We start from the raw sequence: 17,307 nt of genomic DNA on the forward strand, positions 1-17,307 counted from the left end.
GAGGAGCAGTTCTCCCATTTTCCATCTGACCAGAACCAGCTGCAGGGCCTTTAACTTGCTTCCTCAAATGGACATATTTCAACTGAACTTAAGTATTCGTTTATTTCTTTCTTTTTTATTTTACACTGGGTTACTTTTCTCTTAATCGTTATTTTTAATGATTTTCTCTATATATTAATTATTTATATTGCATTTATAAATAAAAGACTTTTAAGTCACTTATTTTCTCAGCTGCACCCTACAATTCAGCCAACCAGAAGGAATCCTAGCTTTCAGAAGAGATGCTACTCAGCAGTACTGTTCGTGATAGCCAGATTAGTGTGTGTTCTAACAGTTTTATTCACAGGTTTTAGAATCAGTGAGAGTAAGGTCCTCTGCCCACCTACAGAGGTGGTGGCCGCTTTGCACTCTGAATAGTTAGCTCCCCTCTAGCCTGTCTGCTGCCAAGATCCAGCTGTTTCAGCTCATCGATTGCATGCACCAGGTTAGACGGTCTGTGGGTTGAAATACATTGGAAGTCATTGAGCGGCCCGGCCACTGGGGGGGGGGGCTGTTATCCTCATCTTCTGAATCGTCTGAATCAGTGTTACTCATCTGTAATGAAGTGTGCTGCTGTTCCCTCCCTGTGATGCTCATAGCTTAGGACTGTATGCACTAACCACTTATGACTGTATCAAACTCAACGCATCAGAAAGAGACCCTTGCATGACCTGGTTTTAGCATTAGAAATGTAAGCCCTAATTAGCCATATTAAGCAGAAAACTGGGAAAAAAAGCCTCCATAATGCTTCTTGCTCCTAAAATTAAAAATTCTACAACCCCTTAAACAAACCCCAGAATTATAGCACTATTACCACTATTAACCCCCCATTCCATGTTTACAGTTAAATTCATAGCAAGCCAATGCAACACTATTTTTGAGTTCCAGCATTTATTTTCCATTGTTCACTTAAACCTAAGGCTGATTTCACACTGCACACAGGCGGTAGCATTGCAGCGCGCCGCCACACCCCATCGCCAGAAACAGGCCTTCAGGGAACACCGCGTTACTACACGGTGTTCCCTGTCTGGCATTCGTTCAAGCAGGAAGTGATGCACGCTTGCGGTCACTTCCTGCTTCGGGTATGCGGAAGTGCATGAAAACGTATTGTAAAAATTGCGCTTCCATGCATGCGTGCCACCAACTTTTTTTTTTGTTAAAACCTGCGTTGCCATAGACTTACCTGACTTCTGGGCTGACACAGATGGCCGCGGATCCCACACGGTAATGTAGTTTTGCACTAGTATTAAATTTAGCACTTCAGGAGCAGCGTACCGCTACGTGGGAAGTATGAACTTCCCCATAGGGTTACATTAGGCTGCAGAAGCAGTGTGGCAATTTGCCGAAACGCACTGTGCCAGTGTGAAAGGGCCCTTAGGTCTGGTTCACACTGTTGTCAAAACTATTCTGTTTACCACATAGGAGAGCAGTGGATCAACAGACATATACATATCTGAACTGCTTGGCTGTCTTCAAGGGGCTAAAAGCTTCACGACACTGTATTAGCGTGGGGCTATTAACCTCATTCGTATCAGAGAAGGGGATAAATGGAAAACTGCTTTAACCACCAGGGATGGCAACCACGAATATTTGGTCATGGACTATGGACTTTTCAATGCCCCATATTCATGGGAAATAAGGCGAGTCTCTATTATAGGGCTGGGGTGCCCTTTAAAGGCTAACTTATAAATATTGAGAGAACAAATATGGAAAATACTGATAGAATTCTTACCTTTGAGGCTCCAGTGTTGTGAGATCTAGAAATGCTGAACCCATAAAATCATCCTGCAGGCCAAAATCATAATCAAACACCTGAAATGAAAATGTAAACAGTGCCAGATCAGTAAGGTCCATCTAATGTCCTGTTACACTTAAGCCTATTCTACTGAACAATGGCAAAAAAGGGTACTTAAACACATTTATACGACCTAGTAAGTTCTGCTACCTGTGAGCTCATCCATTAGCAATACAGCTAAATAGAAGGGAAAGTGATACTTTTAGGAATGTTATATTTTGTGCTGGTACAGCAGCCTATCTCAAACTTTGTACTTCGGAGGAACCCTTTAAATTAATTTTTGGATCTCATAAAACCCTGCTTTAGTGGAGGGATGTTTTTGAATAGTAGGCGTGGTCTTTAAAAGTGGGTGTGGCTAGACACTTTTTATTAATTATTATAATACCCTCCATTCTGTGTTTCTCCTATACAGGGCACCAATTTCCCTCCATTACTGTGCTCCCTGTTGTAGTTGCCCGGTGTTACTGTTTGTTTGTTTCTCTATTTTCTTCATCGGCTGTACATACATTCTAAGTTCTGGCATCCCAGGAGTCTGTTCATCACCCCATCATGGTGGTTAATGGTTCATAAAAGTCCCATGATTATTGAGGCAGTGGTGAACAAGTAAGGAATTTGGAATTTGGGATGGGCAGAAATTGAGTCAAGGACACAAAAAAGCCAGACAGGTAGTTTCTTACCCTACCAGCTGAGGCCGCTGTCACTGGAAGGAAAAATGCCAGGGTTTAAGATCACTTAGCAAATATGTTTATGAAATTCTGACTTGATAGCAAGTAGCATCTTGATATACGAGTACATGTCCTCCCAACTCTGAGACAATGGTTTTTCTCCCTTTGACGCTGCAGGATTGTACTACAATTTCACATATCTGAGAAATCCTCAAAAGTAGGTAAAAGCAACAGTCATTGGATAAGTTCCTTGTTAAAGGCACACACAGTAAAATGGTTGGGTGAGCCAACAAATAGCAATGATTGTGGTAGTTATAGTGAAAGTCTTTTTTACATGTTTACTTTGTACAGTACAGTACTTCGTATTAAATATTTTTTCTACAGATGTGTTTGGATTGTGGAAGGAATCACCTAGGTTTCCATTAGTTCGTATGGGTATATTCGCTTTGATACAAGAGTGCTTTGGATTACAAGCATGTTTCCGGGTCAAATAATGCTCGCAACCCGAGGTTCCGCTGTACTTACTGAACAGCAGTTTTTCAGTCCAACTACCAAAATAGTGTGGAAGCAGTCAGAGGACTGGCTGGCATATCTTTACAGGTAGTGTTTTAGTAAAGAAGAAAGGAAATACTGAGAATCCCCTTTAGTAGATGGACTAGTGCAAAGCCTGTCAGTTCTTTCAGATTTTTACTGCCTACTGTAGGAGAAAGAAACATTGGAGAAACATAATTTATAATATATTTTACTCAGGGAAAAATGTACATCTTATACACATGTATTTTATTATGTACAAACTTTTACTATAGTGGTCCTTTAAGCAGCATGAAACACATTATACTAGCATTACCTGTGCATGGTAATGTGCCTGCATTTAGTGAATCTAGGCCATTACAGCATATCTTTCAACATAAGAACATTTCCCATCAAGTTCTATACCTCTGCTGTAGACATCTTCCCTAAAAGTCCACATAAATGAGCACTGGAGAAGACTCATTTACAGCGGAAAACCTGCATAAGAGCAGGACTCATGAAGTGAACTTTGTTTACAAGCAATTGGCAGGATGTGTGGCAGCTGGGAAGAACTGACTGAGCTTCAGATTGAGGCTCACCAACTGAAGCAGGCAGGTAGGACAGGTCCTGATGGAGGCGTCCTGCCCCAACACCCGCATCAGGTGCTCGTACCAGCAACTACTTGCCTAATGTGCGTTACACTACTAATGAACGTGCTACTTAGGTAACCCAAATTGCACGACTTGCTTATCAGTTGCGTAAATACCAGTAAAATAGCTGTGTGCTGTGTGTGCATGGTAATTTAGTGAATATAGCCCAGCATTTCTGTAAACTTTTGTTATTTTGCACAATAGCCACTAGAGGGAGACATTGCGTCAGTTTTTAAAACTGCAGAGCAGCATTTTAACTTTTATTACAGCATTTATACATTTATACAGCGCTGACAACAGTGCTGACATGACATATACTATACTTCACTAATGAAAAAAAAAAAAATATATATCTATATATCTATATATATATATATATATATATATATATATACATACATATATATATATATATATATATATATATACATACATACTGTATATATAAACACATTTTCACCGTCTTCTATTACTTATTTTTTGTGTGTGTGTTTTTCATATGTTCCTAGCTCGATTATACACAGTCACAGCCCTTACTTGACCCTTTATTTCTAGTCCCACACCAACCACCCTGTTTAGAAACAACTTCAGTTATGGAATAATTATGTCTGGTGACACCTGTGGTGGTTCCCAGTGCAAATCTCTCGAGAGGCACACTGTACAGGAAATAAGGCTCCACGTCCCACCCATTCACCTTCCTTCCACCCCATTTTCTCAGTCAGCCCCCAATAAAATGCTGACATATTATGGTGCTCTGGCAGTAAAGATCAACCTCTAAAAAATCCTTCTGGCTCCATGCTGATATGCCCTGCATCATTTAAAAATGTAAGTAAGGGTTAGGCATTGGGTATGGTCATGGTTAGAGTTAGGTACCTAGCAGGAGGTGGGTTATGGTTCGGCTCCATATCTTATCTACCCATTCTCATTTCCCACCCTCTCTCTCTGCGACACCAATATAGCTGTGTCAAATTACCTATGAGCCATTCATGTTAATGCTCTTAAAAATAAATGAAATCAAGGGTTCTTCTGAAGAAACAATTTATTTTAATGTCAGTTGACTTTGGCACCCACTACTGTATTTATCTCCAGTCTTTTTGCTAACAGGTGCATTTCAGGTTTTTCAGCGGTTAGGAATGTCAGACAAGGAAACTGCTTTGGGGGTAAGGTCTTGAGGTTTCTTAAAGAGAAACTCCAACCAAGAATTGAACTTTATCCCAATCAGTAGCTGATACCCCCTTTTACATGAGAAATATATTGCTTTTCACAAACAGACCGTCAGGGGGCGCTGTATGACTGATTTTGTGCTGAAACCCCTCCCACAAGAAGCTCTGGGACCGCGGTACTTTTGGCAGTTTGTTACAATGTAACAAGGTTCACAGACAGGAATTAGCTGTTTACAGCACTCTCTAACAGCCAAAACAGCTAGGAGCAGCTACATAATGTAACGATTGTGGAATTATCTCCGTGATCAGCGCACAAGGCGTGCTCTGACACGGCAGAAATCCTCCACAAGCGTATAATTTGCGGGAACCCAGCAAAAGGTGCAACGCACCTGTAGAGGGAAATACCTGTCGGCAGGTGGAGCTGTGGAGTGCAGAGGAACAGCTCCTCTGCCCTGCCACACACGCCAGACAGGAATTGCACGAAGGGAAGAAACGCAGGGCAAGATAGCCCTGAAAGAGAGAGATCAAAGCGACAGAGGGTATGTGTGTCCACCAATCTAGTCGCCACCCTGCGACGATGAACACACAACCAGGAAGATAAAGTGAGAAGGCAATCGCCAGAGATGGCGGTTGCTAACAGCGACACAAGACCGAATAAGCACAGATGAGGAATGTATGTATGTCCACCAATCTAGCCGCCAACCTGCGACGGCGGACACACAACAGAGGAAACCAAGTGAGAACGCAATCGCAAGAGAAGCGATTGCGAAAGAGAATGAGCACAGGGATAGAATGTATGTATGTGCCCCAATCTGGTCGCCAACCTGCGACGGTGCACACACAACAGCAGATATGAAGTAGGAACGCAATCGCGAGAGAGGCGATTGCCAGAGGTGACACAAGGCTACAGCAAGGCAGAGCACGAGAGTAGCAAAGGCAAAGCAAATCATACAATGAGAAGATAAGGAAAATAACAAACGCTAACTAAACGCGAACACCGCACTCATTCGCAACAGCGAACGTGTTTTCTGCGCGGTCTCCGCGTGATAAGCACAACAGAGACAAGCACGCCTAACTAACCACCGACAGACAAACATGAAACAGAGGACGCGAGCGCTTGCTTAACGGTTACCTCACCGAGCCTCCAGCAAGCGTTCGTAGCAGACAAGACAGATACACGAAAACAGGAATAAGTGAGAGATACATTCCACTGCACTTTCCGCCAGAGCGAGTGCGATAAGTATAGAAACAGAGCGAGCTGGATCCACTGCTCTTTCCGCCAGAGCAAGTGCGATCCAAGTATAGAAAGAGAGATGGAGATCAGACGGATCCACAGCACTAGCGCAAGGCGAGTGCGATCCAGGCAAGACAGATCAGATGAGATAGCTGGTAGCAACCGCTGCTCCAGCTATACTCCAAGAACAAAAATCAGAATGACTTCCTGTCGACCACCGCTGGGACAGGACAATCGCAACAGACAAACAAAACAGATATGCAATCCTAACTGCACTAGGGAACCTGCCTAGTGCAGTCCCAGGAATTACTCTAGGCTAATCTTCAAACAATGAGCAAGGCTGACACTCCAGGAGTGTTTCACAGGACTAACCCTTATGACCAGCCCAGGTCTGTGATATCACATGGTATATATAGAGCAAGCCTACAAAGGATGTAGCTAGGCAATCTGCATGACAAACGTATGCAAATCCCTCAGCAGCAAGCTGCAAAACTGACAAAAGGTCTCTCTTTCAGAGACCTGCAGAATGCAGACCTGAACAGTGGTCAAAAAGCCGAGCGGATCCTCACAGAACCCCCCCCCCTCTAGGGTCGGATTCCAGACGAGCCTCTAACCTGATATTTGCAAAATACTCTAACTGAAGACTCATGAAGGTCAGGACAGCCCGACAAGGCCCAATTCCAGAGTCAGCCCACCCGAAACTGACCTCATCGGAAGGAGAAGCCACAGAAACATGCCCATCAGTACCACACGTCTCAGTGTAACACCCATCAGGACTGTGAATGCCAGAGAAGAAGCCATCGACACCCACCGAGCCATGCCCACCACCTTCCAAGGACCGTCCAAAAATACCAAACCTGCCACAATACCCATTCGAAGTGTCCCTTTCCACAGAGCACTCACTGCTGATCTCGTCCAAGGTACCAGGAAATATTTCTCCCAGGATCTCCCAGAACACCTTGAAGCTCCGCAGAGATCCCAGGAGGGCAGAACGATCACCAGGCTCACACGGAGAACTATCAAGAACCCCTATGGAACCAATGACAATTCCGGATTCAGAATTACCAGGACAAGCATCAAGACCAGGGCCTTCAGGGACCACCTCTAGGCATGCAGGCAGGCAGGCAGGCAACATCAGAACAGGTTTCCACCGAGGAAGCATCTGAGCAGGCTGGCAACCGAGACACACTTGGGCTTTCTGGGTCACAGAACACATCAGGGTACACTAGCCCAAGGGGAACCTCAGGACACGTCGAGGAACTGCCAACCTCAGAGTCCGTTACGACAAGACCAAAACCAGATCCGGGCAGAGAATCATCACGAGCAGTGGTCTCAAGCACTGGACTTTCAAAAGAAGGCTTGGACTCAAACCTAGAAATCTCTGTGACAATAATATCATCATTGACTACATATGAGTGAAGCTCCATCAGAGCTGCAAAGGTAGTCAGCACAACAGCAATGCCTACTGAAGTGGGCAACTCCTCAGAAGATCTTGGGGGCAGGAGACATCTCCTACAAGTTTTGCACCCTTTGGGAGGAACTCGGAGGTCTCCAGGACATCAGACAAGACCTCAGGGACATCATTTACCAAGTTTTCTGAGAAGGATTCTGAACTATCCATGTTACAGGACAAAACTGGAACTTTATTTTGTGGACAGGGCAGATGTCCCAGGGAAGGTTCCACTATAAACTGAGACTGAATGTCATCATCATGAGCGGAATGTACAGGAATGTTTACTGGAACACACACTGACTCCCTAACTTTAATCTCACTGCACCCAGAATTCTGCGTGGCAGTCAAGCTAGCTTGCAACTCCAAAACTGCAGAAAAACAGGTGAGTATAGTAGCAATACCTAGACGAGCCTCTAGGAACACTGCAGGAGACTCTAAACAAGGCCATATTAACTCATCCAGAGTACAGGGTGCAGAATCAGCTTTTTCCTCAGAACAAGAAAGGGACTCACAAATGTCAGTGCGAGTGGAGATCATGTTTTCATTCATGGTACAGGGCAGATTCAGAAAAAGCTTCTCTGCGCAAAGCAAAGAAGCTTCAGCATCAGATTCGCAAAACCGAAGCGCTGTCTCACTCTTAGATTCGGCTAACAATGTCAAATCCGAGGAGTCAGAACGCAAAACTTGTGAATCAAAAATCGCTTTAGGTTGTGAAACTGACGCTTCCATAACGCAAACCTCCGCAATCTGTGGGGCAGACTGTAAGGCGTTCAGGACAGAAACACGGGAGCAACTGTCACCAGGCAACGGGCCCTTACAGGTGTGAACAGGGTGAGACAAAGACGCATTTGCAGTAGAAATAGCGACAACATCAGGAAAAACTTTATTAGACATATTAATTTTACTTTTGATGCTGCATAATTTAGGAATTTTCCCCATAGCAGGATCACCGATGGAAGATCTTAAAGATCTGTCTCTAAATGACAAGGGGTCCCACACATCCTTGAGAAAACTGGCACATTCATGCTGATCACAATCTGCGGGAACATCCGAGAAACAGGCATCAGATCGCACAGATTCAAACTGCACGCAGTCAGGAGAGAATCCTCCAGGATTCGCACAGGAATCAACCACAGTGGCACACCCACTCATTTCAGATCGCACAATGTCAAGACTCACATGCTTTACCCCAGAAAGGCAGGAACAATCATCCGACAACGATGTCTCTTTATTGGAATCAATTGATTGGTGTGTGTGCAACTCATCCAAAATCGTCTGCCATACATAAATCACCAGATCCACATCACCCTCGTCACATTCATCGGAATCAATCAAAAGGTACATAGAATCGAGACAATCATTCAAGACATCTTCGCTTTTTGCGATGTAAAAATCGCAAAAGGCTTTCCAATCAAAATCAAATTCCTCCATCAAGACCAATGTCCCATGAGGCAAATGGAGGTTCAAACAAGCCAGTATCCAGATAATCTCCATATGGGTGGAGTTCAGGAACAAGAACAGATTTTTTAACTGCTTTAATATAGTGTACGATCCTACCTATAATAGGATCCACATAAGCTTTGGATTGGGGCAAAAAACCCGGAGACGGAGCAACATCATGGTAAACATCATTATCATACTGAATGGTTTTGCACATTTCAGACTTGACAGAAATAACCTCTTTATTTGTGGTTGCTATGGGCAATGAATCTTTTGGCTGACAAGCCAAATCAGCAGATTGGCCTGCAAGCACCAACTCATTAACATATGGTAATGACAGAGAAATGTTGCATAAGCTAATCTGATCAGCATTTTGCACAGCAGGAAAAAACTCATCTCTAGTTTCAGAGTCCAGTATCTTAAACCTCTTAAAGATACAGGACCCATATTTGACCAAATCGCACAAATCGGAAATTCCCTCTACACTGGGAATTTCGGTTTGGCTGGTCATACTGTAACAATTGTGGAATTCTCTCCGTGATCAGCGCACAAGGCGTGCGCTGACACGGCGGAAATCCTCCACAAGCGTATAATTTGAGGGAACCCAGCAAAAGGTGCATTGCACCTGTAGAGGAAGATACCTGTCGGCAGGTAGAGCTGTGGAGTGCAGAGGAACAGCTCCTCTGCCCTGCCACACACGCCAGACAGGAATTGCACGAAGGGAAGAAACGCAGGGCAAGATAGCCCTGAAAGAGAGAGATCAAAGCGACAGAGGGTATGTGTGTCCACCAATCTAGTCGCCACCCTGCGACGATGAACACACAACCAGGAAGATAAAGTGAGAAGGCAATCACCAGAGATGGCGGTTGCTAACAGCGACACAAGACCGAATAAGCACAGATGAGGAATGTATGTATGTCCACCAATCTAGCCGCCAACCTGCGACGGCGGACACACAACAGAGGAAACCAAGTGAGAACGCAATCGCAAGAGAAGCGATTGCGAAAGAGAATGAGCACAGGGATAGAATGTATGTATGTGCCCCAATCTGGTCGCCAACCTGCGACGGTGCACACACAACAGCAGATATGAAGTAGGAACGCAATCGCGAGAGAGGCGATTGCCAGAGGTGACACAAGGCTACAGCAAGGCAGAGCACGAGAGTAGCAAAGGCAAAGCAAATCATACAATGAGAAGATAAGGAAAATAACAAACGCTAACTAAACGCGAACACCGCACTCATTCGCAACAGCGAACGTGTTTTCTGCGCGGTCTCCGCGTGATAAGCACAACAGAGACAAGCACGCCTAACTAACCACCGACAGACAAACATGAAACAGAGGACGCGAGCGCTTGCTTAACGGTTACCTCACCGAGCCTCCAGCAAGCGTTCGTAGCAGACAAGACAGATACACGAAAACAGGAATAAGTGAGAGATACGATCCACTGCTCTTTCCGCCAGAGCGAGTGCGATCCAAGTATAGAAACAGAGCGAGCTGGATCCACTGCTCTTTCCGCCAGAGCAAGTGCGATCCAAGTATAGAAAGAGAGATGGAGATCAGACGGATCCACAGCACTAGCGCAAGGCGAGTGCGATCCAGGCAAGACAGATCAGATGAGATAGCTGGTAGCAACTGCTGCTCCAGCTCTACTCCAAGAACAAAGATCAGAATGACTACCTGTCGACCACCGCTGGGACAGGACAATCGCAACAGACAAACAAAACAGATATGCAATCCTAACTGCACTAGGGAACCTGCCTAGTGCAGTCCCAGGAATTACTCTAGGCTAATCTTCAAACAATGAGCAAGGCTGACACTCCAGGAGTGTTTCACAGGACTAACCCTTATGACCAGCCCAGGTCTGTGATATCACATGGTATATATAGAGCAAGCCTACAAAGGATGTGGCTAGGCAATCTGCATGACAAACGTATGCAAATTCCTCAGCAGCAAGCTGCAAAACTGACAAAAGGTCTCTCTTCCAGAGACCTGCAGAATGCAGACCTGAACAGCCTGCGCAGGCAGCCGAGCGGATCCTCACACATAACCTGCCCACAGTAAAAATGTCACCATGTAATAAATGTCAGAATGTAAATCGGGGAGAGGAAAGATTTTACAATGAGCAAACACTGACTAAATCATTTATACCTAATTATTGTAAAAATGAAGCACTTTTTTTATTACATTATTTTCACTGGAGTTCCTCTTTAAGAGCAGGTTAGGGTTAGGCAAAGTTTATTAGTTAGGGTTTAAATTATCAGGTGAGAATAGTAATCATTTTGAATTAGCAGTTACCTTAGGTTATGGAATAGTTTAAAGGGTGTAGGGTGTAGCTTGGAACAGTCATGGTTATGCAACAAGCAGAGGAGGGATTAGAGCTTGGTGTAAAGTTAAGACTAGAGCTGTTGGTGCAGTTTGGAGGGAAGTGGTAAAGAACAGATTTTAAATAGTGGCAGGCACTGCAAGAGGAAGACTTGCAGTAAGGCACAGAGCAGGGGTTAAGATTAGGCAGGGAATAGTCATACATATTGTAAACTGTGAATAATCTTCACTCCTGATACTACCGTGTGCACCTAAATAGTATAGGTGAAGACTGGATTGTGGACAAATTAACCATAAAGAAAGGTATGCCAGTCAGTGTATACACATCTCCCCATTCTACCTATACAAATCTTCCTTGCACAAGTGCAGCCACCATATACAGTGGTGTGAAAAACTATTTGCCCCCTTCCTGATTTCTTATTCTTTTGCATGTTTGTCACACTTAAATGTTTCTGCTCATTAAAAACCGTTAACCATTAGTCAAAGATAACATAATTGAACACAAAATGCAGTTTTAAATGATGGTTTTTATTATTTAGTGAGACAAATAACTCAAAACCTACATGGCCCTGTGTGAAAAAGAAATTGCCCCCTGAACCTAATAACTGGTTGGGCCACCCTTAGCAGCAATAACTGCAATCAAGCGTTTGCGATAACTTGCGACGAGTCTTTTACAGCGCTCTGGAGGAATTTTGGCCCACTCATCTTTGCAGAATTGTTGTAATTCAGCTTTATTTGAGGGTTTTCTAGCATGAACCGCCTTTTTAAGGTCATGCCACAACATCTCAATAGGATTCAGGTCAGGACTTTGACTAGGCCACTCCAAAGTCTTCATTTTGTTTTTCTTCAGCCATTCAGAGGTGGATTTGCTGGTGTGTTTTGGGTCATTGTCCTGCTGCAGCACCCAAGATCGATTCAGCTTGAGTTGACGAACAGATGGCCGGACATTCTCCTTCAGGATTTTTTGGTAGATAGTAGAATTCATGGTTCCATCTATCACAGCAAGCCTTCCAGGTCCTGAAGCAGCAAAACAACCCCAGACCATCACACTACCACCGCCATATTTTACTGTTGGTATGATGTTCTTTTGCTGAAATGCTGTGTTACTTCTACGCCAGATGTAACGGGACACGCACCTTCCAAAAAGTTCAACTTTTGCCTCGTCGGTCCACAAGGTATTTTCCCAAAAGTCTTGGCAATCATTAAGATTTTTTTTTAGCAAAATTGAGAGGAGCCTTAATGTTCTTTTTGCTTAAAAGTGGTTTGCGCCTTGGATATCTGCCATGCAGGCCATTTTTGCCCAGTCTCTTTCTTATGGTGGAGTCGTGAACACTGACCTTAATTGAGGCAAGTGAGGCCTGCAGTTCTTTAGATGTTGTCCTGGGGTCTTTTGTGGCCTCTCAGATGAGTTTTCTCTGCACTCTTGGGGTAGTTTTGGTCTGCCGGCCACTCCTGGAAAGGTTCATCACTGTTCCATGTGTTTGCCCTTTGTGGATAATGGCTCTCACTGTGGTTTGCTGGAGTCCCAAAGCTTTAGAAATGGCTTTATAACCTTCACCAGCCTGATAGATCTCAATTACAGTACTTTTGTTCTCATTTGTTCCTGAATTTCTTTGGATCTTGGCATGATGTCTAGCTTTTGAGGTGCTTTTGGTCTACTTCTCTGTGTCAGATAGCTCCTATTTAAGTGATTTCTTGATTGAAACAGGTGTGGCAGTAATCAGGCCTGGGGGTGACTACAGAAATTGAACTCGGGTGTGATAAACCACAGTTAAGTTATTTTTTAACAAGGGGGGCAATCACTTTTTCACACAAGGCCATGTAGATTTGGAGGTTTTTTTTCTCACTAAATAATAAAGACCAGCATTTAAAACTGCATTTTGTGTTAAATTATGTTATCTTTGACTAATAGTTAACGGTTTTTGATGAGCAGAAACATTTATGTGTGACAAACATGCAAAAGAATAAGAAATCAGGAAGGGGGCAAATAGTTTTTCACACCACTGTAACTCTGCTCCCTACCCATGACAACTGCAACTACCATGTCATGCTCCCACCACCTTTCCCAAATTACTGGCACAGACAACATGCCCCCACACTTCAAACTCCCATCAGTGTTTCCACTATGTCACCCTGTCACCTACCCCAATAATTAGTGAAGTTGCCATTCCTCCGGCCTTTGAACTACTATCAGTATGGGAAGTTGAAAAGAGACAAGGAGAAGGACAATAAGGTAGAAGGGGAAGTACAGAGTGGACGCAGCCAGATCAAGAAACAAATAAAGTGTGGTGAACTTGACTGACTTTTCTCTCAATGAACATCATATCTCTTCACTCCAAGGGCTTGACATTTGCCCTAGTTGTTGGGAGTGATCAGTTTACTGTATACAAGGACATCTTTCTGTTTTGAAGAAGAATGTTCATGAGAGTTATGTATCAAAGATAGCCCAGAGGGTAGTAGAGACTTGGAAAGAAAAGACGATGATGCCTACGAGTTTTTGGAGCTGAATGAGAGGAAAGCATTGATAGATCTGGAATATTTGTCCGACAAGGACAGGGTGGGGGGGTGAGAAGGTAGAAGATGAAGACTTGGAGGCATCAGGATACCTAGAGAGTGATTCAATTAGGATCCCCCACACTGGTTTGAGGAAGAGGTCCAGTTACATGCCCCTCCTAAACTGAGTGATACCTCCACTTACATTTTGATTGACTTCCCCTCCCCCTCTTTCCCCAGTGGATGAATTCAATGGTAGGCTTGAAAGAGTTTGGGAAAGAGGCTTCATTATAGCTCAGGAAATCAAATACATGAAAGTTTAAGCCTGCTCTATATGTTATCCCGAAGCTACACAAAAATAGGGAAATGTCTCTCCAGGGTGTCCCATAATATCCAGAAACAGAGGACCAACAGAAAGAGTTGGCCAGCTTTTAGATGCGAAGCTTAAACCTCTTGTGAACAGTCTTCCATTATTAATCCAGAACGCATGGGATGTACTGGACGTCCTGCCCATTGTTAGGGTACCTCCTGGGGGGATTAACATGGGGTCATTATACATGTAGATTCCTCACCAGGTGGGCCTGCAGGCTGTGGATTGGTATTTGAGAGAAAACTATCCGTGTTGAATGATCACAAAAGATTAATATGTGAGATGATGGAGTTGGTCTTGGTTCGGAACTATTTTTGCCTTAATGAAAGGTACTAACATCAGATGGCGAGAACATCGATTGGTATGGCAAGTGCTCCGGTCTATGAATGTTTGCATCTAGGATTTTGAGAACATCACAATATTTATGTACGAGACGAGTATCGGTGCAATGTTGCCTTGTTGATTAGATATATTGATGATGTGCTGGCGGTGTGGAGGGGGAGTAGGGAGGAACTCGACAGATTCATAATAGATCTTAATGAAAATGAGTGAAATATTAAACTGATATACATTGAGTGAGAAAGAAACCACATTCCTAGTTTTGAAAATATTGGGCAAAGATGGGGAGTCTTTCGAATTGCTCCTTCAGAAAGTCCACTGCAGGCAATACCCTGCTCCATGCCGACAGTCAAATCACCACCACCTGAAGGATATCATTCTAATGGACAGTTCCTCAGAATACGGAGGAACTGTTTTGCTGAGGAGGACTTTCCATGAGAGACCAAGATGTGTTGAAGGCGTCACCAGATACAGGGGCGTCTCTAGCCATTTTGTCACTCCAGGCGAGAAAGCCTGTGGCGCCCCACCGTGTGGTGCCCCATGATGAAAATAATCGTAACGCAGCAAAGTTTCACCGTAAAATAATCATAACGCAGCAATGTTTCACTATAAGATAAAAGTAATGCGGCAATCTTTCAACAGAAAATATTCATAACGCAGCAATGATTCACTTAAAATAATCGTAATGCGGCAATCTTTCACCATAAAATAACCATAACGCAGCAATGATTCACCATAAAATAATTATAATGCAGCAATGATTCACCATAAAATAATCGTAATGTGGGCAGCAGTCACCAGAAAATAATCGTTATGTGGGCAGCTTTCACCAGAAAATAATCGTAATGTGGGCAGCATTAACCATAAAAGAATCGTAATGTGGGCAGCAGTCACCATAAAATAATCGTAATGCGGCCAGCGTTCACCAGAAAATAATCGTAATGTGGGCAGCATTCACCAGCAAATAATTGTAATGCGGCCAGCGTTCAACAGAAAATAATCGTAATGTGGCCAGCATTCACCATGAAATAATCGTAATGTGGCCAGCGTTCACCAGGAAATCGTAATGTGGCCAGCGTTCACCAGGAAATAATCGTAATGTGGCCAGCGTTCACCAGGAAATAATCGTAATGTAACCAGCATTCACCAGGAAATAATCGTAATGCGGCTAGCGTTCACCAGGAAATAATCGTAATGCGGCCAGCGTTCACCAGGAAATAATCGTAATGCGGCCAGCATTCACCAGAAAATTATGCTAATGTGGGCAGCATTTACTCACCTGCATAAAGACTCCTGTAGCCAGCCGGCGGTGGCACTGGTCCTTGGTGCGTCACACGGTGCCTTCATGCACGTGTGATAAGCGGAGGGCGTAGTTAGGGGTGGCGCCGCACGTATAGACAAACTAGCATGCGGCCGCTCGCTCTGCACAGAGAGGAAGAGGGGCGGACCAGTAGGCGGCGGCACCACACGTATAAACTAACTAACGTGCGGCTGCTCGCTCTGAAGGGAGAGAAAGGGGCCGGACCAGTAGGCAGCACCAAGCACAGGCTGAGCTGCCTGTCACAGCCGGCGCCGACCTGATAGTGAAAAAATAAAAATAAACACACAGCGCGGCGAAAGAGCGCCCACTTCCACCCACGGCGCTCTAGGCCAAAATTTATAGTTGCCTAGTGACAGAGACGCCCCTGACCAGATATTGCAATCCTTCCCTGATAGCCAGGAAAGCAAAGAACCTTAGGGATAGTTTGGAGACATTGGAGTACACCCCTTCAAATGCAACAAGTAAAAACTGGTTTATAAAAGGGAATTCCAGTTGGCACGTACACATGTGGGAGATGTAAAATGTGCCCCTATGTAGAAAAGTGTTCAAGAAAGTAGAAGGAATGCAGGAATATTTATTTATGATTTTATTAACTGTACAACTACTGGGGTGGTATATATGTTTACATGCCCTTGCAATCTAAGCTTTATTGAAATGACCATGAGAAAATTGAAGGTGTGAATTTTAAAACATATGAATTCCATTGTTTGTACAGACCCAAAAAAGGAGCTAAGTCCAGTAGCAGAATATTATAAACTGATGCATAGTTGTTGCTTTGATGGGTCTAAGGTGAACTAGAACTTAGAGAAGGGGCGAAGCGGAAATGCAATTGCACTGCTTAAATACCATGTGGATCTATCGGCTGGGTACACTAACCCCAGGGGGCCTCAATACAGAAAATGACTTTTCAGTCTATCTGGATTGAAAGGCTGTTTATGTGTTCACATGCTAATGTCTCTCTTGGATTTGAACTTTTTTGCAAAGTTTGCTGAATGAATCTAAATCCTTTATGTAGGGGTCTTAAGAAAGTAAACAATCTAAATGATCTAACTAGTTTAAACTGTTAAAAAAGATTGATAAGTAAAAGCTGGCAATGAGATCGGGCTATGGGCTTGATTCACTAAGACAAGTAGCATGCCTTATCAGAGTAGCATAGTGAGCGCTACAAACGTATGCCTGCTACTTGGCAATGACGAGAGCTCCACTCGTCCTGCCCTGAGCCCCTGCAGGTCCAATCACTTTAAAAGACATTATACCCGCACTTTGATTGGCCCAATGGGCTGCCTGTCACTTGACAGGAAACTTGACAGGCAGCCTATTGGGCCAATCAAAATGTGGGGATAATGTCCTGTAAAGTGATTGGACCCGCAGGCACTCAGGGCAGGACAAGTGGAGCTCTCGTCATTGCCAATTAGCAGGCATAAGTGCGTTGTGCTTGCTATTACACTCTGATAAGGCATGTTAACTCTGATAAGGTGTGTTAATTCTGATAAGGCATGCTATGTGTCTTA

General features: G+C 44.0%; 1 protein-coding gene across 7 annotated transcripts in view; it reads right to left on the bottom strand.

Moving 5' to 3' along the window:
* Positions 1-17,307, bottom strand: part of MCTP1 (multiple C2 and transmembrane domain containing 1) — a 980,166-nt gene that overhangs the window by 568,542 nt on the left and 394,317 nt on the right. For all 7 annotated transcript variants that reach the window (XM_068247591.1, XM_068247583.1, XM_068247617.1 and 4 more), the window contains exon 4: positions 1,772-1,851. In XM_068247591.1, coding sequence (XP_068103692.1) covers positions 1,772-1,851 — 80 coding nt within the window. The remainder of the gene's footprint in view (positions 1-1,771; positions 1,852-17,307) is intronic.

Source organism: Hyperolius riggenbachi, chromosome 1 (genome assembly GCF_040937935.1).
Source record: "Hyperolius riggenbachi isolate aHypRig1 chromosome 1, aHypRig1.pri, whole genome shotgun sequence".
Taxonomy (NCBI): domain Eukaryota; kingdom Metazoa; phylum Chordata; class Amphibia; order Anura; family Hyperoliidae; genus Hyperolius; species Hyperolius riggenbachi.